This window comes from Anabas testudineus, chromosome 5 (genome assembly GCF_900324465.2).
Source record: "Anabas testudineus chromosome 5, fAnaTes1.2, whole genome shotgun sequence".
NCBI classification, from domain to species: domain Eukaryota; kingdom Metazoa; phylum Chordata; class Actinopteri; order Anabantiformes; family Anabantidae; genus Anabas; species Anabas testudineus.
In genome coordinates this window covers 9,874,474-9,899,934 of record NC_046614.1, presented here as the reverse complement: position 1 = coordinate 9,899,934, position 25,461 = coordinate 9,874,474, and the positions used below count along the sequence as shown (strand labels likewise).

Genomic DNA, 25,461 nt, shown 5'->3' with positions numbered 1-25,461 from the left:
TGGCCTATGAAGACTTCTGGGTAAAGCAACAGTGTATGCAGTTTTATTTGGACACTTGGATGTATACATTATCAGTGAGAGTGTGTGCACGTTGTTGATCCATCATGTAACACCGCTGTACGAGAGCTATGGACACACAAAAAGCAGTTTTGGCTATAGACACTTGACACTCTTGTCCACATGTTGTATATCTTGTTTGATAATTGTGAGAACCTACAAAAACCCAGTTCATACACTTACACATCAGAGTAGTTCTGCCTAACTCGGTGTAAAGCAAATGTTTTGTTGTGACCTGAAGGTCATGTGTAGCCAATGATACAGTAGGTCCAAGGTGTTTGGTATTCTGTAGCTGAGCTGCTTTCATGGACAAGTATGTATTCTTAATATGTTGAATTAAAGGACATTTAGATGTTCATCTGCATGTAGTCGAATGCTTCTTTGTGGAAGGGCAAAATAAATAATAGGGCCACTGTCTCTTTATTACACTTTATACAGATGTTTAAAAACACATTAACATGAGTAAATGATTCAAGTAAAATTAAGGTGCTGAGGTTGGAAGTTGCTCCTCTGACATCTGGTGTGGAAGCTGCAGGTCTAAAAATGCACAAAAACAGAGAAATATTAACTGTTACCAGAAACCATAACGTAACAATATAAAGCAGATTCATTTAGAACAATGCAAACACTTAATCTTTTTGGCAAAACACCTGTTTTATGCTGGTGTTGGTTTACTGAGATAAGTAGATTGTACGTGGTGCATGTATAAACTGCCTTTTTCCAGTTATTCCTCATATTTGAGATTCAGATCGAGTCTGTCTCCTCCCTACTGGAGTTGCTTTCATTCAGCACCCTCACCTGTCTCTCTGTAGTCCACCTTGGTGAGGAAGAGACCTTGAGGTGGAGCAGCTAGACCCTGTGGATAGGCCAGAGTGTCCCGAGCCTGCAGCACGTCCTTCAGCTGGGGCACCGAGAGCCGCCCCTGGCCTACTGCCACCAGGGCCCCTGTCATTCTCCGCACCTGGAGCACAAGGCCAAAGCAAGTCTTTACATAACTTTTCTACAGAATGATCCTCCTTTATGCCCCAATTTCTTCAGTCATCACCAGCAGATGGCAGTACTCACTCACAAATTCACACACTGTATAGAAATCGATGAATTTCAGCGGGAAAATACCTGCTTATAGAGAAAAGACCTGCTTCTGAAAGTCAGCTCCCAGAGCGGGATCTCCCTAAAAAAATAAAATAAATAAAATAAAAAGCATTAGTTTTTCATAAACGATGAGTCTAAACAATGTGTACAACAATTATTAACATATTGCCAGTGCGATTAAAGTGTCACTTCACAAGAGAAACGATATCTTGAAGTGATGTCAGATGGAATATAGCATTACTCAGTCACATAGGATCAGCTGTATAGGAGAAGGCTGGATCGTTCAGAGTGTATTTCACTGGACCAAACAATAGTCTCAAAGTGAACTGAAATAAAAGGCTTCTGTCTAATGTCTATTTTCTCTCTCTCTCTTATGTTAGACACAATGCCTTTTCACTGTGTGGACAGAGTCAAAGGCTGATAGGACATCCGCGCTCATGCCAGACATCAGACAGAGCAGCAGAGCCTCCTCGTGCACAGATCTGTTTAAATGTCACATGCTGAATACGCCAGTGCAGCTTAGGTCCATCAGGATTATGTGTAATGCCATAGAAAACGTGAATCTCTTTCTTTAGGAATCTGACAGTCATTTTGTCTTTATACTGATGTTTCAGCTTTTCAGCCACAGCTGCCTCTTCCCCACAAAGAGGACTTGATATTTTGGGGAGAAAGGGCAAAGTGAACAAACAGGCACATGGTAAGAATTGGGTCAAATGCAAATTTGACTCAGCGCTCACTGTCTGATTACATTTGACGTGTAAGGAGTGCAAAGACAGATTTTCTTATAGCAGGGATGTTGTTGAGAGACAGTATCAACAATCTTCAGATAAGGCTGGAGCAAGACTGGGCCTCAGATTGAGCCTCCTACATTCCTTGACATGGTAACAACTAAGATAATGATAAAGATGAGATGCATGTATTCAATTATGTGAATACATGCAATAATTGTGAGATATTTCTTAGAAATATCATTGTGGTGAAAAGTTAAAGGACGAACAAAAACTGATTCATTAATTTATATTCATATAGTGATGATGTTAATTGTTTGGAGTGTAAAAAGTGCACACTTCATTCAAATGGGAAAAGGCCAAAGAACATAGAACCTAATAAATAATTTCTACAACACTGTACTAAACATTATACTAAATGAATACATTTAAATGACCCACATCCTGCTTTTAATCTAAAATACAGTAAATCCACTCTAGAAGTAAACACAGTCTTCATGAAGGTACGGTGTGACGATAAAGAGCTCTGAACGCACTGTTCATTTATGTATGACAATGAGATCAGTTATTTTTGCCGGGAGGATATCCAATTTATTCCATGTCTAATGGGGAACAAATAACTCAACCTCATATGACAGTTCCTTCTTTTAGGATCAAAAATTTAGTTTGACTGTTGGCTTTTCAATAATTCACCGCCCGGTTTCTTCTCATTTTATCACAGTTACTTAAAATAGTGAACCTCATGAAAAAATAAATAATACGGCTCAACTGCAGGCTTTCCATAGGACTAAATCCTAAGTGAGACTACAGATAGCCCACATCGAGTCATTGAGAGGAATGCGGAGAACAGAGGGACATTTTTGTTTGGTGAAAATGCAACCATGGACTGAGCTAATGCACCAATAAAGTACAGCTCTGTTACCCTGATGCTCACAGTTTGTTAAGGCACCATGTGCTCTGGGATTAAGGGACTATGTGACATTTATGGTAAGAACGGCTAACAGTCTTCCCATGTCCATATTGTGCACCATATTTCCAGGGCAAATAATTAATGCCCATGAAAGTGATATTTGGGATGCAGAGCAACCCCCTGGGTGTGTAATCTCCCAGTGCTAATGTCTCTCTCTTTCTCTCTCTCTCTGCCCCGTCGCCCAAATCTCTGCTATGGATTATACTGGATCTTTATTGTCTGAAGTTTATACAGAGTCCATTAAATGACACAAACAAATAAGCTTCTGCTTTTATGATCTACCATGCTGGACACAGCTGAACATGTCAACTTGTCAGATCACATCCGTCAGCTGTCCTACAACAGTAACCCAGCACCTCGTACGACATGCACGTGTTGTTGCTTTGATGATAAAAACTGATTTTGCAGGCATATAATCGTATTTAGGGCTGTTCTCAACTGTGCATAATTCAGTTCTCACACAGCCTTCAGTTCGTCAACACGTCATTTGGAAACGATTACTTTTGAGTCCACATCACAGTCTGTTTGACCTGTGACTCACCTACATATCACATCAAACACACCACGGAGACTGTCTGCAGCTTGAAAGGGAGACTTTCTAGTCTGTTCCTGCACCTCACGTTGCCTGAGTGGAGCGACTGTAAATGATTCAAAACTTCTCGAGCGGTTGATGCAAGATTGAGACACACAAGATTTATTTGATCTTTTTTTGGGGAGCTGAAAAAACACATGCATAATTTCTTTACTTGCCTGTTTCTTCCTTCTAGCTGGAATAATTACCTGTATCTGTGTTGCTGCTAATGCCACTGTTGGCTGAGAGAAAGTGCAGACTGCCATGAGCTACCTCTGTGGAAACTTATCATTATGAGGGCACAATGGGTTTCAAGGTTCACACTATCCAATTTCATCCTGTCCCTGCAGTGTACCGAACCTGAACCTACGGTATTGATCCCTAGAGCCGATAAAGTAAGCCCTAAATACTCAACTATATGTTTCACAGCTTGGAGTTTAATGTCTGTTATTAATGCTGTGTTAGTTAGTGGATGTTAAATATTCAATTGTGGGCTTTAAGGTGCTGACAGGCAGACTTTGTTAACATTCGACAGGTGGTCGACATCTAAAATGAACATATTTTTTCAACCTGACATATGTCCTGACTGTTGGTAACTAATGTAATCTAATTAGAGTCTACCTGTGGAAGTGTGCATGTGCAAAGGAGCTGCCTGGCTGTATGTTCACCGCATCCAGTGTCTTGACGGGGTTTTTTGAAGCCATGTCAGAGCTCACTGCCCTGAAGCTGCTGAAGTCGTGGGTCCCAACCAGCAGAGCAGCAGCCTCACGCATGGCTCCCACATCCAGCTCCCTGGTGACAGACATCAATAAAAGATGTGTGAAAAGTAAGAAATGTTCTATAGGCACTGAGAACAAGCATCTGAGGTCAACAGGCTGGGATGTTGGGTACGACAGGACCGAGGCCTTCATGTCCCCGCTTCCAAAGTAAAATAATTTAATTGAAAAGTGGTATGGTATGAAATATCTGAGGCACAATGCCACATGAGAGAGCAGAGCTCGTCAGTGACGTTGTCGTTTAAGGGAGAAGGTGAGAGTGGATACGAGGCTCAGATTCTCTACTGTCACTACTTGAATATGAGCTGAGAGAGAGAGAATAACAGAGAGCAGTAACGCTGAGTGACTCACTAATTAAAATCTTAATGCACTGATTAAAAATCTTGGACATAAGAGTTAGTCCTGAATGAAGATGTGATGGAGCGCTGCAAAAGATGTCAAGTCTTAATTATTCATTACAGCCCTAGTGGGGATACGGCAGTGTGTGAGGATCAAAAGCTGAAACTAATTCCAAGAAAAGTTTAGATTTCTTATGTGTGTAAACCTGATATGAATATGAAACCAAAAAGAAAGATATATGTGTGGAAAGATTCCTTACATTGTGCACTTAATGTATCTGCAAAAAGGTAAAGAAATAGGATCCGGTCTGTTTTACAAGCGCTCGCTCTGAGAGATTCAAGATTCCAAGAGGGGTGAAATGGAAAATGATAGACAAAATGGAGAGGAGAGGAAAAGAAATGCAGGGAGAGTTAAAACATACACACGCACACACACATAGAGTCGGGGTAATGTGCGTGGGTGTTGTTCTGCATGTGTATAAGCCTGCAGCTTATCTTGCCCTAGTTTCTCCCAAAAAAAAGTAGAGAGAAGAGCAGACAAATGCTAATACACGCGCTCCCTCTCTCTCCAATCAAAGCCAAAAGAACATCATCGAAGCCATGAAACTTGTGTCTTTCCCTCTTTCTCGTACCTTGTCTATCCATGTCCCTGTCTTCTTTCTCTCCCTCCCTTCTGCTTTGTTTGTTTTTGGGATGTCAGCTCACATAAAACACTTTGTTTGACTGGCCCTAATTTGCAGTTCCGGCATGGCACGTGTGTATTATTCATGTGTTTAATGCACCATTGTTTCTGCAAGACCTGGCATGAGTTTACTGAGGGTGTGCATGTTTGTGTGTGTGTGTGTGTGTGTGTAGCTACTTGTTAGATTGAGCCCAATTTTTATTCCTATGCAAAATTATCCTGTACACATATTTTTCTGGAGTAAGAACAGACTGCGATAACGTACGTGTTGCAGAGGTTCCAGCACAGATTGAAGTCTGTAAGTGGAAGTTCAGTGTGGTGGGGGGTTCCAAGGGCTACCCGGTAGACGTATGTTCGAGACTGGGCATGGAAACGGGCATGGAAGTCATCACTCACGTGGTGGGCACTGGTGATCCTGGCAGAGTGACAAAAGAGCAACAAAGCAATCAGGCCTGAAAACAGGAAGCTCTACGCATGAAACGATAACAGGCAGTCATTTTTAATTTATAGTAATCATTAATACAACATGCAGCATATGCTCTGCGCTAAAGTGTTCTCCTGTTATTGTGTTAATAATACTCTCATTTTACACTACTGGAAAAAAACAAAAACGCATACACTGTTGTCCAAAATGACATTGTTGTACGTACAGCAGTAAGCATCACCACAGAGTGATCAAGCCGTGGAAAGGCCAACACTTCTTTGTACAAAGAAGCACACAGGCATAAAATAGCTGCAATGTATTCAGGCACAATTTCCATTGTTGTTGCTGAAACAATTAACCAACCTGTGTTAAACATCACAGATTTCCAAACAAGACAGAAGATAAATGCACGTTGGCAGCGCTGCTAACTTTACAAATGTTTGGTTTCAAGGTCTTGTTATAATTGCGCAGTGGAATTCCAGTTGTCCAACAATCAACATTAACTTTCTGAAATCATTTCGAAAATCTCTCATGAGATTAAATGATGAGTCAAATCATCCACTCTTTGCTAAACAGCAACTCACTATGTTTTCACGTAGGGCTGCACAACTTGTCAAATCAATACTACGATTTAACAGAACATACATTTCAAACTGCAAAGCTAGAATTTCAGCAAAATTTTTTTTTTTAAATGCTATGGATCCTATCAGACAGGCATAAACGTGTCCCCACCGATTTCACATGAAATGAGTGTGTGGATGAAAAAAACCCTCCCAAAGCTGCCAAGCCAAACAGGCGTTCTGTCACGACATACAATGTGAATGAAATAGAAGTGACTCACGCAAGTAGCTCAGTTTATACGAACAGACATGTTGCTCTTCAACAGTGTATAGTATCCCCTCACACATGCTTCAACCGGCCTTTAATACCAGGAAGCAACTCTAGCACCATATAGTGTTCGTCCGCACGTCTGTTCCTGTACACAGAGTATGCAGTGATGTATGTGTGTATATGTGTTCGAGGGAGTGGGAGATGATGCGTAGTAGGGCCGTGTAAGCATGCTCTAGTATATGAAACAATGATGATCAAATATATATATGATATATACAAATATATATATCACATGTATGGTGTGTGCACAGCGCTGCACTGTGCATGAGAGAAACTAGGTTACATTTCCAAGGGAGGAGATTGGGTGTGACATGTGGCAGAGGAAACCCTTGCATCTGCTGGCGGTGCCAGCTCCTATGTGAAGTGACAGCCTTTGCCTGGTCCCAGACCACACGCACACACATACACACACACATAAAATTTTCATAAGCAGTGTACACATTTGGGAACTAGCGCATTGTTCGGCATGGCACCATTTTGCTACTCAGCAGTTTCCCCTCATGGGAACAGGACTGTTCATTTTAGGCTAATTGAACCCAGGCTGAGGAGACATTTTTTACAGTGTGCAGTCCATGTTTGAATCTTACTTTGGCTCTGTATCTCAGGAGGTAGCAGACCAAAGCCATGAGCCAGGAGCCAGTCTGACTGTTGCTGTAACAAAAACCCTTTATGTTACATCTACAGATCAAGACTGGAAACTTCTTTCCAATCTGAACACAGAGTGTCTGCGTAAAAACGCTGCTGCTAACAGAATATTTAGGCAGAAAACTGTTAAGAGGTCATATTTTATGCTATTTCATAAAGTGTGTTTGTACTATAGCTGTATTCCTGTATAGGAGGTTTCACATACTAATCAAGATGGTAATTTCCATTTAGCTAGATGACTCTGTGTGTGTGTGTGTTTGTGTGTGTGTGTATTAACGGATACTATAGATCAAAAAGCAGAGCAGGGATAATCCTCTTTAACCTTCTCTCTGCAGGTTTAAGGATTAGCAGGATATTGGGAGCTTCCTTCCTCCCTCCTCTTTTCTCTGTGTGCTTTCCTACTTTACACTCTCATTTCTCTCTCGTTATTTACAGTGTGTCAGTATCTTTGTCTTTCCTCAACCTTTCTCACCGACTCTACATCCAATCTTTCTCTTTCCTTGTATTTCCCAGCTTGTTCTTCTCTCTCACACACACAGAAGGGGCTGACTTAACATAACATGGTATCTCATCAGTCATGAGAGGGTGATTTTAAACAATGCAAAGGTGCGTAATCCCTTTATTACACATCTATGTGTTTTGTTATTATACATTAAAACAGTGAGAAAAACATAACTCATAATTATTAATCAGGCTGTTAGTAATTCACATACAACACTGTTAAATGTATTACTGATCTACTGTTTTCATTTATTCTATATGCATATCAACAGGTTATGAATATAGAATAAATGAAAACAGTTGTATATATGTTAAAGTGGATGTATACAATGCCTGACCTCAGGCTCTCTCTACAGATTGATTCTTAGGAGACCTGACTCACCTGATCTGCTCTGTCCTAAGGTGGAAATTAAGAGCCTCAACAAGCACGTTCTCAGTAAATGGTGGCTTATCACCTCTGCGTTGGAGGTCAAAGTGAGCGGAGTTAGAAAGAGCGTGGACACCTGTGTCTGTCCTGCTAGAGATGTACAGAGATACTGGGTTGACCGGCCTCAGCCTCCTTATTGCATCCTGTAAACAGAGAACACCAGAGGGATTACATGTTTCCTTACTGTTGGGCAGCAAGTGCACAATCATTTCTCAAAGTAGATGTTTTGGAAGCAGGAAAATTAATGAGAAACTCTGACAAAAGTGAAATAGTGATGTCTGACGACTGAGACAGAACATCTCCAAAATGCCAGGTTTGGGGGGTGGGTGGCTACTGGTATGTGGTCTGTACCTGCCAAAAGTGATCTAAGAAAGGAAAACTGGTGAACCAGTGACAGGCCACGGGCACTTAGTGCTCACTGATGCGCGTCAGGGAGTGAAGTATAGCTATAGTGGGTCGATCTCACAGGAGAGCTGCTGTAGCACAACCAGTCAGAGAGAGGTCAGCAGAGTGACCATGCTGAGCTCTCTCCACTGCTAAACGTGAGCACCAGAACTAGACCATGGATGTGACTGAGTAATGGCATGACCAGGTGTGTGTGCTTCATTTATATAGAGAAGAAATGGTACCAGGACGCACTATGGGAGTCCGACCCATCCACCTTGCAACATACAGCATTTAAAGAACAGGCTGCTGATGTCTTGGTGCCAGATGGACATTTTCACAGGTCGTGTAAAGTCCATGTCTCAACAGATCAGAGCTCTTTTAGCTTAAAAGGGAGACCTACACAATATTAGGCAAGTGGTTTTAATGTTGTAGCTGATCAGTGTAGACAAAAACAGACGCAGAATAGTATTCATGCATATTGCAATAGAAGAGTATTGCAATATGCAGAGAGGTATTTCTGTTATTGAGCATATCTCTATGATGATATAAGGTTGTACAAAGTCAGAGTTATGCAGTTTTACCTTAATGTGTCTACTAAACTGTGTGTAATACACTTAGCATCTGTTCATCTCCTTGAACTCCAATTATTATGTTATAGATTGGAAAAGTAAAAATTCACCATGACCCAGATTAATAATAAAACTGAACATTTCAGAGTTCAGTTATTTAGTTTACCAAGGTGGCTACCGTCATGTTTTACAAGACCCCAAGACACAAAAGGAGCAAACTAATACATATGGTAAGATATGACAATATAATATTTGAAATAAACCATACAGTACCTCCAAGTGGTCCTGGACTCCTTTCCTGACCAGCTGATGTGGAGGCCCTTTCGCGGCGCCACTGCAGGAATAATAATAATAACAATAAACAACAGCACAGCTTGAATTGTAACTTGCCATCCTTCAGTGTAACCTACCTGTATTTTGTTCCAATGTACTGAAAAAAGATGAGGTAACGTGCCCAGTTGCGCATGTTATGACCAAATGTCACGGAGACTTCTTGATCATACTGTGTTTACTGCGATTAAACTTTCACACAAGCTGAAGGACGCACAGAGCTCCCGCCTCTGTCCGTCTTTGTCCTGTCTGATCACGGTTTCTGCCTTTTTACTGTGTGACACCTATGTTCAGTGCTGCAAACGAGCTGCAGGAACTAAATGACTAATATTATTCATAACAGTAATTCACGACATTACATATGCTCTTTAAGGGCACACGTTTCCCTCACAGTTGTGTCTGTCCCGTTTTGATTGCGTCACAATCAACTCCGAAGGTGGGTTCACGGACCTCCCGCAAAACCAGCCGCCATGAAAATCAAGCTGCGAGTGGGTTAAAAACATCAAACATCAAAAAATTAGCAACAGAAATAAAAGAAATTTCAGCCTAATGTTTGCACTGAATTTCTACTTCATTTTTGTGCAACATAGAAACCTTGGATTACAGTCTGGTTATAAATGTATAAACCTGAAATATCAGACTATTCAGGCACTGCTGAACTCTTTGTATATTTTAGTTATTATTTGTGGAAAAGACATCATATATATCACATATCATTGGGACCTTTTGAAGTTAATATAATGTTTTTACTGACTTTTAACATGGTGCACCTTTTGTGGGAGTGAAATGGTAAATATCCCTTCGTTTGGGTAATTTTTTAATATGTAGTGTTTCATTTAATTTCAGAGTTAGTTTTAGTCTGTATGTGACATGATTTGTGTCTTTGCTGTTGTAATCTCTGTGGATGTTCATGCTGGAAATCACATGAAGTAAGTGAAAGTTGACGCAGGAGCTGATTATCAGGGTATTAATAATAAAAAAAAAGATATATAAAAAATCCTTGTTTTAGTGTAAGCTGCCCTATTTTATCCTACTTTGTTTTGTGCCCATCAGATAGTAGAGTCTCTTCTTGTGTTCTCTCCTATTACTCTAAAAGTGTTGGCAGATTGTAACTAGTCGGCGCTCTCCTCTCCTCTCCTCTCCTCTGCTCTCCTCTGCTCTCCTCTCCTCTCCTCTCGTCTCGTCTCCTCTCCTCTCCTCTCCTCTCCTCTCCTCTCCTCTCCTCTGCTCTCCTCTCCTCTCCTCTCCTCTCGTCTCCTCTCCTCTCCTCTCCTCTCCTCTCCTCTCCTCCCTCCTCTCCTCTCCTCTCCTCTTCGCTCTCTCCTCTCCTCTCGTCTCCTCTCCTCTCCTCTCCTCTCCTCTGCTCTCCTCTCCTCTGCTCTGCTCTGCTCTCCTCTCCTCTCCTCTGCTCTCCTCTGCTCTCCTCTCCTCTCCTCTCGTCTCGTCTCCTCTCCTCTCCTCTCCTCTCCTCTCCTCTGCTCTCCTCTCCTCTCCTCTCGTCTCGTCTCGTCTCCTCTCCTCCTCTCCTCTCCTCTCGGTCTCCTCCCTCTCCTCTGCTCTCCTCCTCTGCTCTCCTCTCCTCTGCTCGCTCTGCTCTCTCTCCTCTCCTCTCCTCTCCTCTCCTCTCCTCCTCCTCTCCTCCTCCCCTCCTCTCCTCTCCTCTCTCTCCTCTCCTCTCCTCTCTCTCTCTGCTCTCGCTCCTCTCCCTCCTCTCGCTCCTCTCCTCTCCTCTCTTCTCCTCTCCCTCCTCCTCTCTGCTCTCCTCTCCTCTCCTCTCCTCTCCTCTCCTCTGCTCTCCTCTCCTCTCCTCGGCTCTCCTCTCCTCTGCTCTGCTCTCCTCTCCTCTCCTCTGCTCTGCTCTGCTCTGCTCTCCTCTCCTCTCCTCTCCTCTCCTCTCCTCTCCTCTCCTCTCCTCTGCTCTCCTCTCCTCTCCTCTCCTCTCCTCTCCTCTCCTCTCCTCTCCTCTCCTCTCCTCTGCTCTCCTCTGCTCTGCTCCCTCAGTGTGCACGCTGCAGCTACGCCTCTCGCCTGTGTCGGCAGCACTGGCAGCAGTGTCGTAGTGATCCGCCGGCCGCGCACTCAGCTCGCTCGCATTTTGTGTCACCGCGCTACCGGGAGAGGGGCGACAGGGCTGCTACGCGTCAGGGGACACCAGGCACCATCCGCCCAGTTCAAGCGGCATCCCGTTGCGGGCAATGACATTGGCAGACTGAAGTGGGAATACACGAGATAACGCAAACATGACCGTGGACTTTGAAGAATGTATAAAAGATTCACCCCGATTCAGGTAAGACTGTGCTTCTGTTGGACGCATCACGGCGGTCCGAAAAAAAATGGCACACCTTTTACGCACGATTTTCTGTAGACGGGGACTGAACGCTTCAGCTCCTGCAGAATTTGTGGTGGGATCAACAGGGTGAATGGCACAAGACGTGGACCAAGGTGTTAATGTCTGGATTCGGCCATGTGTTCAACAACTGGATGAAAGAATTGCGTTTTCATTTACCTCACTGTCTTTTTCTCGCATTTCTGTTCAAATCTTCAATCACATTAGCTGTAATTTTAACTGGCATCGTGTGGTTGGTCCTTTCAACATTTATCTGCACTGTGAAAACACTGAAGGCATGTTAGTAATGGATTTTTAAACGTGGGTTGTATGAAAGGAGGGACACTCACTGCCACGCACAGTGAAGATCCATTTTGCTTGAGTGTAAATTAAGTCATTCCTAGTCCTGATATCACCCTTTAATTAACCCACCAATAAAGGACACTCCTTTCATTTGGCTTTATATGTAACAAGCAAGAGCGCGTAAGGGGATTCTCTAGTGTGAGTAAGTGTTGCAGCATGGCACACATGTTGGATGCAGTCATTTCATTTGGTCATAGTAGAGTCCCTGCAGTCACCCATGAGAGAGGAGAGGAGAGGAGATGAGATGCTCTTGCATTGGTAGTGGTGACCTGGCTGGCATCGAGGCAGCAGGAAGAGGAGTACGCGGTCTCTCTGCAGGGATGGAGGGAGCTTGTGTCCTGGGCACACATCCAGTTGTTTGGCCTCTTGCCTGCCCACTGGAGGGTTGTAGCCACACTCGGTCCACGTGCCAGTCTGGCTGCACTCCTGTGCAGGCCGATGGGAACCAACAGAGGAGATTCTAACAGCATCGAAGCCAAGGATCCCCTGTTAAGCCTGACTATCAGATGGGCTGCAGATCATGTCATTTATTCATTGTTTTACTTAGAAGGAGTAGAGTGTTTTTCTGTTTTGCTAGACAGATATTTTTTTTTTTTGTCTCCTCTTCTGTTTCTCTATGTCAGCATCTGTCGCCTGTTTGCTCTCTGTTATCTCTGCTTGTCAGGTTACCGCTTCCTTCTTCTTCTTCCTCTGACAAAAAAGAGTAGTTGGTGATTTGAGTGGGGAGAGCACAAAGGGGGCAAAAAAGAGTAAGAGTGAGTGAGACAGACATTCAGGGTGCTTCTTAAATCCCTCTTGAGTGATGATGGATGGCTGAGACAGAAGGTCTCAGGAAGAGACAGAGAAGCAGCACACGTTCAGACATTTCCCCTTTCCTGCCCGTGTCATTTCCCCATTATCTTATGAACATTGTTAATTAGACAGTTCTCACCTCTGACAAAGGTGGATGATGTTATTTTGGATTCTGGGATTACAAATAGTGGGGAAAACTTAATATTGCTTAATACTGTGATGGTGATGGGAAAAAAAGACTGTCAGAAGTTTCGTGGTGTGTTCCAGAGAGGCTTGTTTTAAGATTTAATATCCCCGTAATCCTAACAAATCCTCCACATTTGCATAGTCGTTTATGAAAAATTGCGTCATGCCTGTTGTCAGCGTGGCGTGGAAATAAAACCTAATGCCACAGCAGGATTTTTTATTTTATTGGAGTGACTGGTATCCCAGGTTTCTTTTTCTCCTTGTTTCCTTGTTGTGTCATTCTAGTCAGACAGGAGCAGGATGAACAGAGAGCCTGTCCTGTCCTGGCTCCCCACACGTGGCATTCACACAACACACACACACACACACACACACACACACACACACACACACACACACACACACACACACACGCCCTCTCACTGCATGTCTTAACTTGTGCACTTGTGTACACAAGTGGAAGATCATGAAGTTATGGTAAAGACATGCCTGAGTATGTATAACACACGTTTTTGTGTCCATTCACTCCAGTAAACTAAACTCTTTTTCCTTTGTCTTGCCTTTTATTCAGCAGTCACCTGCTTTCATTGTTCTCATTATAAAACCTCAGGTGACGCCTGTGCACCTGCCTGTAGTTGGTGGTTGTAATTCAATGGAGGCACTTTGCTTTCCTATGTTTGCTGCCACTGGATCATTTTTTGACTTGTGTGCAGTCATGATTCAGACAGACTTGTATGAGGTGCAGGAACAGAATATGATCAGGCACGTTTTTTACAAAAGCTATTACTATAACCTAAAACCAGACTATCAGCATGATAATTTAATAAGCATCAGTGCCCAGCACTGTGTTACGAAGCAGATGGTAATCATAGTTTAATTCATTCATCAACACGTTATTTAATTTGAGTAAATCATCTTACAGTTGATAAGACTAGTGATCATAACGGGATGTATTACATGACCAGTCTATTTATATGTAGTGCTTTCATTGACTATATTGCTATGATATAACTAGTAATATGTACATGTGGGTGTGAGCTGTTGCCTAGCAACAGCGGCTGTAAGAGAAGAGAAAGCTGAGAGAAAAGAGGACAGGAAATTTAAGAATGGACAAAAAGATGGGGGCTTTGAAATTTCCCATAAAACAAAGAATTTGATTGTGATAAGTTGGAAGAAACGCATTTCTTCACTTCTTTCGGCTCAAGGTGGTTTTGTCTCTGTGTACGTATTTTCCTTCAGTACAGTCTATTATATGGATAGTAAAGGGTAAAGTAATTGGATGTTTATGTATGTAAGGGCAGATCTTTGTGACACTGGTGGGGTGTGAGTGTCTCACCTTTACTTAATATTATAATCGAGCTTACACTATAAACCACGACATTTTGGCGAACGTGTTGTGTGCAAACGAATAACAAAATGAAAATAGCTGAATACGTGAAATAGCAGATGTTGTTTCCAACAATAGGATTCCCAGGTCATACATACTGTATGTGTGGGCTGCTGGGATTTTACGGATCTTGAGAGATGGCAGCACCTGTCTGCCTTTCCCTGTCAGTCTTCTCCTGTCCCACCCACATACTGGGTACGCCACCACCACCAGGCTTTCCAGACAGGTTGTGTGAGTGAGTCAACAAGATTCAGACAGTGACAGGTGTGCCATGCAGAGCGTATACCGAATCTTATTGTGAATTATTTCCCATTAAACTGCATCTGTATCTGCACTTCAGGGTTACCAACCCTACATGCCAGTTAACATCATATTAAAATACTCTCTCTGGATTTTGGGGAGGTGGATTTCACACACTGTAGCCACGAATCGGAAAATAACAATGTTTTAAAAGTGAATTTGTTTAAGTATATATGATTTATCTATTCATATCTGAGCAGCAATGTTGCCCGTCCACAAGTTAATATGATCTTACTTTATTATATTCTTCCAGCGTCTGATCTGTTTTGCCGACTGTCGGGTGTGTGGTTGCTATGGTTACCTGAGGACAGAATTGGTGTTGTTGCTTGTGCTGCTTTTCTATGTCTAATTAATTATATTATGTGTCCATATTAAGTTTACATAAATCTGTAGCTGGGATGAGTTGCAGTTCTTTTACAATGACATTATTTTGATTCAGAGTGACGAGAGCGACCGGTCAACACTGTCTGAAGTTTATATATAGTAGCTAAGAAGTAAACTGGATTTGATAAAAGATCTTTTTAAAAAGAGGCTTTCAACCCTTTTATTTCTGTTTTCTTACATTATTTTAAAAGCATGTCTCATTTACTGGCACAATAAAGAGCTTTTTGATGCTCTAGATATCTGTCTGGCGCCCTGGTTTCTCACAGCTGTCTGGATTTTTATTCTCTACCTGCGTCATTGCCACCTGTAATCCTGGTTTTGCACACATCATCACTTTGCTTGGGTAAGATAATGAATTTCTAGCGGTCAATCGCCTGTGAAATATGTAAATATCCACCGTGCAGCCTTTTCTAGTCGGAGGGGGAAGAGGCTCACGGCTGTTACCAAGGGGGATCAAGTGGCTTTGTCAGGCATGGTGACTACCTTTGCTTCTGTCTGATGGAGGGAGAGGCTCTGTCGCCTTCAGCACAGAAACACATACAGCTGTTTGCAGCGTGTGCCAGCACTGTGAGCACAGTTGTATTTCATGAAGAGTAAATGGAAGAACACATGGTGACCTTGAAAAAGTGCAGATGATTTTACAGTAGAAAGGAAAGAGTGTTTCTGAAATAGGCTGACTGACTGACTGATGCACTGCCTATTTGCTAATGTGATGACATGTGGAAAGTGTCCCAGGCTGAAGGCATGAAAGTATGAAATGCCGCATGTCAACTGTGCAGCCAGCGTCCTTGGCTGTTTGTCTCAAGCTTATTTTGGAGAAAACCTGTTTCAGAGGCACTGTGACCCTCTGAACTTCACTAAGTTTAAAAGATTCCAGACCACTCACATTAAGTTGCTAATGTCGAGACTTTCATTCCCAACCACTCTCTCTAATGCATGCAGGAGATGTGCTCAGAAAGAAAATAACTGTACAGGCCTTAAGTTCTTATCCTCTTATCGTCCATATATCGCGGTTACCCAACGATTTTAAAGCTTTTATCAGTCCTGTTTTTTGTTATGCTAAAGACAATGTAATCAAAATTGCTCTGCTTGCGATTTCTGTTCTTTCTCTAAACCGCTCGGTCCCAGAACTTCAATCAGTGTTTATGGGAAAAGGCCATAAAATGTTGAGCAATACTCTCACATTTGGCCCTAATCTTCAGGGATTTGCCCTCAAACAAGTTTTTCTTTATATGTATAGAAAGGTCAAGCAATTTATTTAGGCTTGATGTAGTCCCACACATGAGGATGATTTATGTAGATTTAATATCTCTTATATATATATATATATATATATATATAATCTGGATGATGTATCTGATGCAAATAATGTAAGGAGAGTTTAAAGCTATTGTTATTTTTATAATTGTGAGATTCATATACAGTGTATAGAGTGAAAAATAGTTATAGCTGGACATATCTGATGGTCTAGACTTCAATTCCAACAATCTGATTATATTTCCATTTTGAATATTGCATATTTTTGTATCTGAAGGTAAGATGGAAATCCAAGCTACAGTAGTTTGTAGTGTTACTAATAGTTGCAAACTGTTGTATTATGAGATAAAAGCTCTGCAGTAGATTGAAGTAGATCAGGTTTCATGGAGACTGTGGATAGTTTTTAATAACTAATGATGTTAGTGGTGAGGTCAGAGTAAGTGTCCTACTCCTCTCTGAGGGAAGCAACCATTTAACCACCAATTGACCTTTTAATCCCTTGTAACCTACAAGTGTCATGGAAAGACAATGCAGAGCTTCAGGGCTTGTAAAATTATCTGACTTCCCCCATCAGTTCACATAAATATTTTAGTTCCCACTGTATGAGTAAAGGTAGAGATGGAACGCTCCGACTGTGAACTGCAGGAAATGTGTCTTTCATGTTAGAAGCATCAAAAATTGTGGTTACTTCAAAGGAGCTGTGGCAGTGGAGATGTGCAGTTACTGGGCAGATGGATACGAGTTGCTAGATTTGGTCCTTTTGACAATCAGTGTGTTGTCTAACCTTCTAATGTACAGCTTTATGGAGCTCGTTTTCTCTCTGCAGAGAAAATTTGCTGTTGAAAGACAATGGGCCAGTGGAACAAAGAGGACAGCCCCACCCCGGTTATTTTTCCTGTATGTGTGCATTGAATTGATGCCTCTGGATGACTAAATGACGTAAAGTGAGCACTCTGCTACGGTAAATTAAAGCCATGTGGTATCACATTTGACTTCCTGAAGAGAAGTACAACAGAAAAAGAGGCTGAACACTGCAGCGGTCTGCAGATGTTTATTGGGTCCAAAAAATCTTGGAGCCAGTAATACTTCTTCAGGAAGTAATTTAGAGTTTTTGACAGCCCCAGAGCTCACAAGCTGCATTTTTTGCTTACACAGCATCTTGAGTGGCTATTGAACTGTTTGCCTGCTTGGACAACATGGTGCGCATACATCACAATTGCTTCTCTGTTGAAAAATGCTTAATTTCTGCTTCCTGGTCTGCATGCGTTTAACATGATATTTGGGCATCTATGAATATATGGCTTAATCCAGCGTGATCAGACGGAAGCTCAATTCCGGTGCCAAAAGAATAATAATCACCTGCCTGTACACGTGTGAGGAAAATGTTAAGCTTTGCCGGAATGTAAGGCTTCATATAAGAGTAGGTGTGTCATTCAACCCTCCTTTAACTGATAGATGATTGAATTAGGTCTACAACACACACCACACATCAGGAAGGCTTAAAGGGATTTTTGCCATCTCAGAACCCCTCCACCCACTGTCAGTGTTGAGCAGCTGATATGCTTTTAATAAATCAAGGCTGTTTTTTTGTCACGAGTGCTGCTAGTGATCCTTGGTTTTGGAGAAAATTCTAAATAATTATTAAACTAAGAAGCTTGTACTAATGCTACATTATCTATACTGCCATATGAACCTGCACACATAACCAGAGGATCCTATAGATGTTACCAGATGTACTTATAGGCTAAAATATGAGATACCACAATTATACCATGGGGTGACCGGCATGAGTGCGTTTGTGTGGCATGTTCATGCACATACAGTGTGTGTGTGTGTCTGCTCCAATCATATTTTCATATTCCTGTTTGTGTCACCTTGTCAGGTTTGATATATCACAAGAGAACATCAGTCCTGCACGTGGCTGCTTCTGCTGAAACTCTGGTGCAGCAGATTTTCTGTCACTCTGCTGCACGTGCTGCCAGAGGACTTAGTGTGGGACCTATATATGAAATAGGATTATCAGTAACTACATTGTCTGATTAAATCAACTGGATAACCTACACACCCTATTAAAGCTCACACACTATCGGCCTCTTACCCTGAGAGCCTCCATACAATTTCCAGCAGTAGTGTGCGGGATAATGCAGAAGTGCAAAAGTAGCTTTGATACAACTTGTAGAATAGACAGCTGATCAAATAAAGATAGCTGCTGTCATATATGTCAGAATAGAGCTAGTTAGCCATAGTATTATAGTACACTATATATATTTATTCTAACATAACTGTACAGTAAGAGGAAGTCCTATTAGCATTTTTAACCTAACCAAAAATATACTCGCTTGAACAATTCCGTTTTTTTACGTTCAACAGTGAATTTCTAACAATGTCCAACATTTCTACTTGGAAATGCAAAAAAAAATGTACCACCCTCCAAACCTTTTATTTACCCATATTTCTCTTACTGCGGCCCCAACGTTCAACATTTAAATAAATCTAATGCTTGAACGACCAGCCGTACCTGGCTGCAGTTGCTAAGCTAAGATTGGACAGTCGTGATTCAGGATAGAGGTTTAGTGAACTGTAATTTAATGGTCACAACTGTAATACATCTCTTTCTGAACTCAGTTTTCCAATTACGGAGCAATGACTGATGTCTAGACAGACTAAAGCGGAATAGGCAATTAATATAAAACTCCTAATTAAACTAATCACTTCTTCAATAATGACATGACCAATAGCAGCTTGCACTCTGAAAAGAAACAGTAGTTGGGCCTAACATACTCACAAGTCACTACAGCTCAAATCAGGGGCAACAGACAATGTGAAAAGGGCGTTTGGTTTAAAATGACCTTGAATGAAACACTGAAAAACGACTTCTCCCACAAGGTGAGTTGTTGCTGTTTGGGATGTCGAGTTCCTACTTTAAACCACTTGCAGGCTCAGAACATATTTGATTCCTGTCAATAGTAACATGAGTGAAAAATACAGCACATATCACAGCTCTCAGTCCACAACTTCACACTGCAACCATTCATCCCCACTGAGATCATGATTTGGGGAAGTTGTTAAAATCCTGCCAAAGCCTGTTGAAACTTGAATCAGAACTATCAAGTAAATTGCCTGCATCTTGTTCCTGGACTGCTTTCTTCATTTTGGCACTGCACACTATTTTCTCAGCGAGAAACATTTGCCTGTCCTTGTGTGTCCTGCTCAGTTTACACATTTCTTTTGTCTTTACTAATCTGCAGACTTCAGGGCTTTTTCCGGTTTCAAAATCCTCTTTCTGGATAGGCGGGTCAAGTCAGTTTATCCTTTGTCATAACCACTGGTAGACAAACAAGTCGACTGACATTTGCTTTAGGTGCACAGAGGGTATGTGCTCAAAATGGAAGCCATGTCTGAACTGTGAACCCCCTAAAACCTGCCTTGGAGAGTTCACTCCCCAGGAAGTCGTTAAATCACACAGGGGGGTGCGGAACAAGCAAGACCAGCCAGCATGTGATGTGTGGTATGCATCTGTGGTGGCCAGAGTCTCAATGCTGGCTGCTGCACATTTAGGTATGCATGGATAAACGCTCTAAAGACATTAGGACATGCATGCACACATAAAAAAGCTGTTAAAACATGTAGCAGCGTGTGTGCTAACTCACACAGTACACACCAGAAACATGGCTGGTATGCAGCATATGGTGCTATAGTGTGACATAACCATTTATACGGTCGCTTCCTGCGGGGTGAAAGGGTCAACCAGCCGATGGTTTCTCACACTGCAAATCAAAAAGGTCCTGCAGGAGACCGTGGTGTCTCCAGACTCCCCTGCCTGATGCCAGAAAACCCAGACTCAAAACAGTCAGAAGAAACAGAACTTTCAACTTCATGGTGGCTTTTTGTTTGTTTTGGATCTTTCATACACAATTTTGCAATTCTTTTATACAATAGAGTTGAAAGATCAGTAAATCATTTGTCATCCTGAAGCATTTGTTGGTCATTTAAAAACCAAACTACCCCACGAAATATCAACTGCAGCCTTCGTTGTTTACGTCCAGTTCGAGTTACTCTCACCAAAACGACAAACTGTACTGGATCGAGCCTGTTCCACGAGACTGTCTAACCACCGTGCGCACACGTTGTTCTGTTGTTTATCTGTGTATCCTTCCAGAAAATAGATGTTCAAAGAAATCCCTGCCTCTCACGTTGGTACAACTAACAGTGGCGTTCCCCTAAAAAGAGACATTTAGGCCACAAGTGGATATTTGTCATGTACAAACAATGTGGGACTTACGTGGCGTTGCCTTTAAAAATGGCCCGACTGGTTTAACAAACATGAAGAGCCATTGCTCTTTTGTCAACTGTCATCCCTCTTACCCTCAGTGATTGTTTCTTTGACTGCAGCAATTGCACCCATTCGTCTTCCTTTCCTTTTTTCTTTGACATCAGTCTACAGGTATACAGTTTCCATCATTTTAACCGTATTTCACCTCCACCTCTACCCACTCTTATTGGTAATACAGACGTGAGATGGACATGAATCAACGTCAGGTGTGCAGCAGGAGAGCAGATTGGCTTTCAGTAGATTAGCGGAGTCTGTGGGTGAAGTCGATGTTGTTAGAAGGGCGCGGGAAGAGAAAGCGGCTGGAGGGAAGATAGATCACTGACAGGACAGAGGAGATAATTGAAGCATCGATGTTTGTAGAAGAGAAGGTGCATAGAGACAAAAGGGTGGTTTGATTGGTGTAGACTGAAAGACTACACCAATGGAAGAATGGAGGAAGATTAATAGTCTCCATTGTTACTGTACTGTCCCTGATATTTCACAGGTTTATTCACTATAGGGGTCATGAGCTCCTTTGTGGGTTGAATTCACATCCAGGCATCTAAGCATGAATGAAAGCACATTGCTAAAAACAGAATTCCCAGCAAATTACCACAAAAAGTGTGAGAGCTGGAGTCCAGCTGAAGAAGTGGCCAGCTGTCTTGTTGAATTGCGGGTGCTCCTCGAACGCAGCTTCCCTGAGGTGACATATGAAATAGTCATAGAGTTCATTCTGGCTCACGGCCGTCTCGTGAAAACCAGGAGGACTTTCGCTCTCTCACATCTGGGATCCAGTTGAGCAGCTGGTTTAGATTTGGCCCAACTTTCTCTGCCTTTGTTTTCGTTCAGCTTTCTTCATTTCGAGTGCTGCAGTTTTCCCTTTTCTCTTATTGTTATTATTTTCAGCTTCGTGTCACTTCTCCTTCCTGTTTACTCTTATTCAAATCCTCCTCCTCCACCCACATTCCTGTCACCGCAGGCTGTATGTGATGCAGTGCGGAGGAAGCTCCACAGACTTGCGTCACGATTTTGGACAACTGACTTCAACTTCCGGTGTCTTCAGTAAACATGACAATTCACCTGCTGTTTAAACGGCTTGGATTTGTTTCATTTCCCCAGTTGTTCCTGTGCAATCTCAGCTTCGGCGTGTGGAGACATTCGTCGTTGTCCATTCCGTCGCAGGTTGTCGACACAGTCCCGCTGTGTGTCTGGCAGCCCGCCAGCCCTGATCCTCACTGAATCCCTGCAGTGCTGAAACCACAAGTGTAATTTACAAGTCAGTCTTTTGTGGAGACATGAGGAGAGACAGGAACACTGATTGCTCTCTTAGAAACGCATGAATTCCCTTTTCACATTCCCGCTACTATAATTATGCAGCCTGCATCCCAGCCATCCATCCCTATGGAATTCCCTATAACCAAATGAAAACATTCCCATCTGCTGTATCAGCAGTGCTGCACTTTGTTGGATTCATCATTCCTGCCCCCACAAAGCCACATGGGGAGTCCTTCCATTTGTTCGATGGATTGCCCATTGCATACAAGTGGAAAAATCTGAACAGCTGAAGTATGGGCATCTAGTTGATAATGGACAGTATGTCTTGGAGCAGGAAGAAAGGATGATCATGCTCAATATACTATTGCTTTGGTATGTGCGTGCAAAGACATGGCAGGCATTACAGTGTATGTGTGTGTATATGTCACTGTGGAGTAGACAGATGTAGCTGCATGAACAGGGAGGTTCTGTAAGAGAGACTTTAAGACTCAACAGTATATGAAACAAGCGTAACTACAAGTTTCATGGTGACTGCAAGTTGCAGTTTACTTTGGACAAGAGAGCAATAAACCAAGTCAGAGGCTGGCCAGTTAAGGCTCTATTTTCACTCTAGCCAAACACGTTTTTGTTCACAGATGTGAAGCCGTTTGCATCATAGAGTAGAATTAGATTTAACCTTCTTATGCACAAAAATAGAACAAGACTGTACTTGTACTTTAAACTAATGGTTTGTACTTTTTGGCGTAATTTGAGTCAAAACATCTCCTTGAGGAATTCCATTATCTATCTAATATGCCAAAAATAAAAATCTTACAGTTCATGGCTGGAGATATATCTAAACATTTAATTTTGGAACTGCAGAATGAGTTTTAATGTAAGAGCAGCATTACAGGTACACATTGTTAGTTGCAAGTTGGAATATTGTCAGTGAAAAACTAGAGAGAGAGTATTGAGTTTGCTCTGAAGTAATTGATTCCAATTTGTTTCTAGTGGAAACTGGACAACCCAAAAGTATCTAAATGTTTATTCTTCATTATTACTAGAGTAGAAATGATGGGTTATTTTAGATATTAACTACTAGTTCTGGGAGAAGGAAATTAGTATTTCAGTTCTTTTCTCTGGACATAAAGTTACTTTTTTATAGTCTGTAGAAAAAATGTTATCTGACTTTGGCTTAAGAGCTGCGGGAAGGCACTTGTCTACCTTTCTTTTGGGGCGTTCACACATACAGATCCAGCGACATCTGCCCATTAATTAAAGTCTATTTTAATTAATGCATCTGTGAAGTGTTGTGACAGTGTTTATCTGTATATGCACACATGCACATATGCATGTTGCCTGTAACTTCATACATATCCCAGACGCCAGCTCTCTGTCCTGCATGCTTTGTTTCTCTAGCTGTCTCAGTGTGTGGGGGTCTTGCGTAAGACCACCCCTTGTGTTAATGTAAACCTGTGTCTTCATTCTTTCTTAGCCCCTGAACTGTCCCTCCACGTTCCATCCAGTTTCTCTTTTCTCTTTACTCTCACCATTATTGTCTTCTAAGAATAGCTCTGAGAATAAATGCCTGAAGTTCAGTAAAGGAAGTGAAATTATACCTGCTCATGTAATCCTACATTCAGAGATAGTTTGGAATGAATGATTGGCCAAGAGAAACTTGATTAAAGAGGTAATGAGAATCTCTGTGTGGTCCTGCTGTAGTGTTCATTAGACGCATAAATGTTTATCCCAAACTACATTTGTGAGCTCTTTGTCCTGAGGGTCCCAGATTGTCCACGTGGCCTCTTGAGCAGACAGTCCGAAGATAAGGGACCGCTTGTGTGCGAGTGATTTATTGAACAGGCATTCACTGAAACATTCAGGTCTTTGCAACTTTTAGAAATGTGCTGATGGGTCATTTAGGATATTGAGATTAGGACCAATGTTTATTTTGCTGACAACATCAGTAGACAGCGTAGAGTGTGTGCTCACGGTAATTTAGGTTTTCTGTTGTGCTGTTGGTTTATTAACATTTGGACGTGTCACCTGTGATAAAACTGTAACTCAGAGCCTGTCAAGTGCTCGCTGGAGGACTCAAACGGAGTGAAACATTAATAACCATGAGTGTGTAAACATGAAAGCAGCCTGATTGGAGTTTCACTGGTTATACTGGCTTGAAGGTGACATTTATGATTAGATATCATTGCAGCCAAACAGCAGTGCATGTTTCCATGCCAGTGGTGTTCCAACAAACCGCTAACTGCTAAACCAAGTTACTGACAAGAATATTACTGTTAACTACTTTTGTGTTAACCACAAGGGTCCAGCTCAACCTCAAAAATCAGAAGGAAACCTCATGATCAGATTGCATGAGTGTGATACAGTGCATGATCAGTTAATTACTTAATGCCAACCAGGCCCGTCGAATTCCTCCTGAATTTTTGAAAAATGATGGACGATGATGGATCTGACTGTGTCAGCAGGTGGCTTGTTTCACTGATGTTTGGTCAGTGCTGCCAAAGATAACAGTTCACGTCTTTCCTCTGGCACACATCTGGTCCCAAAGCAGCATCTCTTACACACACACACACAGCCATAAATAGATGCCTTAATGCCTAAACACATATACTTATTTCTGATACTAACATTTTTTTAAGATGAAATAGACCTCTCACATATCCCACAGTCGCGTTCAGGGATTTCTGCAAGAGTGTGCAAAGCCTTCGTGTGCTGATACAGCACATATGCTATATTTGATTTGAGGTACAGTGTACATACATACATAAACCTGGTGTTTCAGGGCAGCAGAAAAAGAAAAACTCTTATCGGCGCCTGACATTCTTTAAGAAAGAGGTCATGCTCTGTGGTGTGTTACAAGAAACTGTGGCTTGAGTTTCTAGTTCCTGTAGCTTTAGTAATACAAGTTTTACAGGTGCATTGCAAAGCTACACTTCCACCTCACTATAATGCTGTTGTTGGACTCTTAATGCTTTCGAAATCACATCATGAAGAGAATCATCCAATTTATATAATTTAACCCCAAAAGTGAACACTAGCAACTTTACCCATCCAACAAATATTCAACCAATCATGTGTGAGATAGTTGTACATCATGTCTGTTCTCTACAAAAGTAGCACAAACTGCTTTATTCAAGTCCTGGTTATTTGATAGTGTCATTTTTCTAACTCTTAAATTTTCGCCCTAATGAAAACATAATGAATTTTGATGACTCACTCATCTTGCTACAGCAACTTTAATGTTGCAATTAAAAACAACACTGAAGGTTGAGCAAAGCTATGTTATTGCTATTGCAAAAGACATTTTTTGTTTGATGTTGATAATTAGCGCAAAGATATTGTGCTCTACAGTATATTTTGATCAATACTAGTGGAGTTTACATCTGACTACTGTTGATGCAGTTACAGTACGTCCTGAAAAGCCTGTTTCAAAGGAAAAGGGCTGAAATATCCTGAAGCACAACATGCACTTTCATTCTGATTTTAGTTTCTCT

The 25,461-nt window shown here is 41.9% G+C and overlaps 2 protein-coding genes across 4 annotated transcripts in view; one reads left to right on the top strand and one right to left on the bottom strand.

Moving 5' to 3' along the window:
• Positions 1-445: 445 nt before the first annotated feature.
• pusl1 (pseudouridine synthase like 1) lies at positions 446-9,818 on the bottom strand. The gene is made up of 8 exons (XM_026348690.1): positions 9,469-9,818; positions 9,332-9,392; positions 8,058-8,245; positions 5,480-5,629; positions 4,040-4,210; positions 1,174-1,228; positions 856-1,018; positions 446-594 (listed from the first exon to the last, which is right to left on the bottom strand). The coding sequence occupies exons 1-8, from the start codon at positions 9,522-9,524 to the stop codon at positions 539-541; spliced, it is 900 nt and encodes a 299-aa protein (XP_026204475.1). The 5' UTR covers positions 9,525-9,818; the 3' UTR covers positions 446-538.
• Positions 9,819-11,447: 1,629 nt separating this feature from the next.
• Positions 11,448-25,461, top strand: part of LOC113154812 (arf-GAP with coiled-coil, ANK repeat and PH domain-containing protein 3-like) — a 45,387-nt gene continuing 31,373 nt past the window's right edge. For all 3 annotated transcript variants that reach the window (XM_026349192.1, XM_026349191.1, XM_026349193.1), the window contains exon 1: positions 11,448-11,675. In XM_026349192.1, coding sequence (XP_026204977.1) covers positions 11,629-11,675 — 47 coding nt within the window. In that variant the 5' untranslated portion in view covers positions 11,448-11,628. The remainder of the gene's footprint in view (positions 11,676-25,461) is intronic.

Coding starts and splice junctions, on each gene's coding strand:
- pusl1 (XM_026348690.1), bottom strand. CDS start 9,524: ATGCGCAACTGGGCACGTTACCTCATCTTTTTTCAGTACATTGGAACA. Junction 5,630..8,057: donor CTTAGGACAGAGCAGATCAG/GTGAGTCAGGTC, acceptor TCACTCTGCCAG/GATCACCAGTGCCCACCACG. Junction 4,211..5,479: donor TGCTGGAACCTCTGCAACAC/GTACGTTATCGC, acceptor GTCTGTCACCAG/GGAGCTGGATGTGGGAGCCA.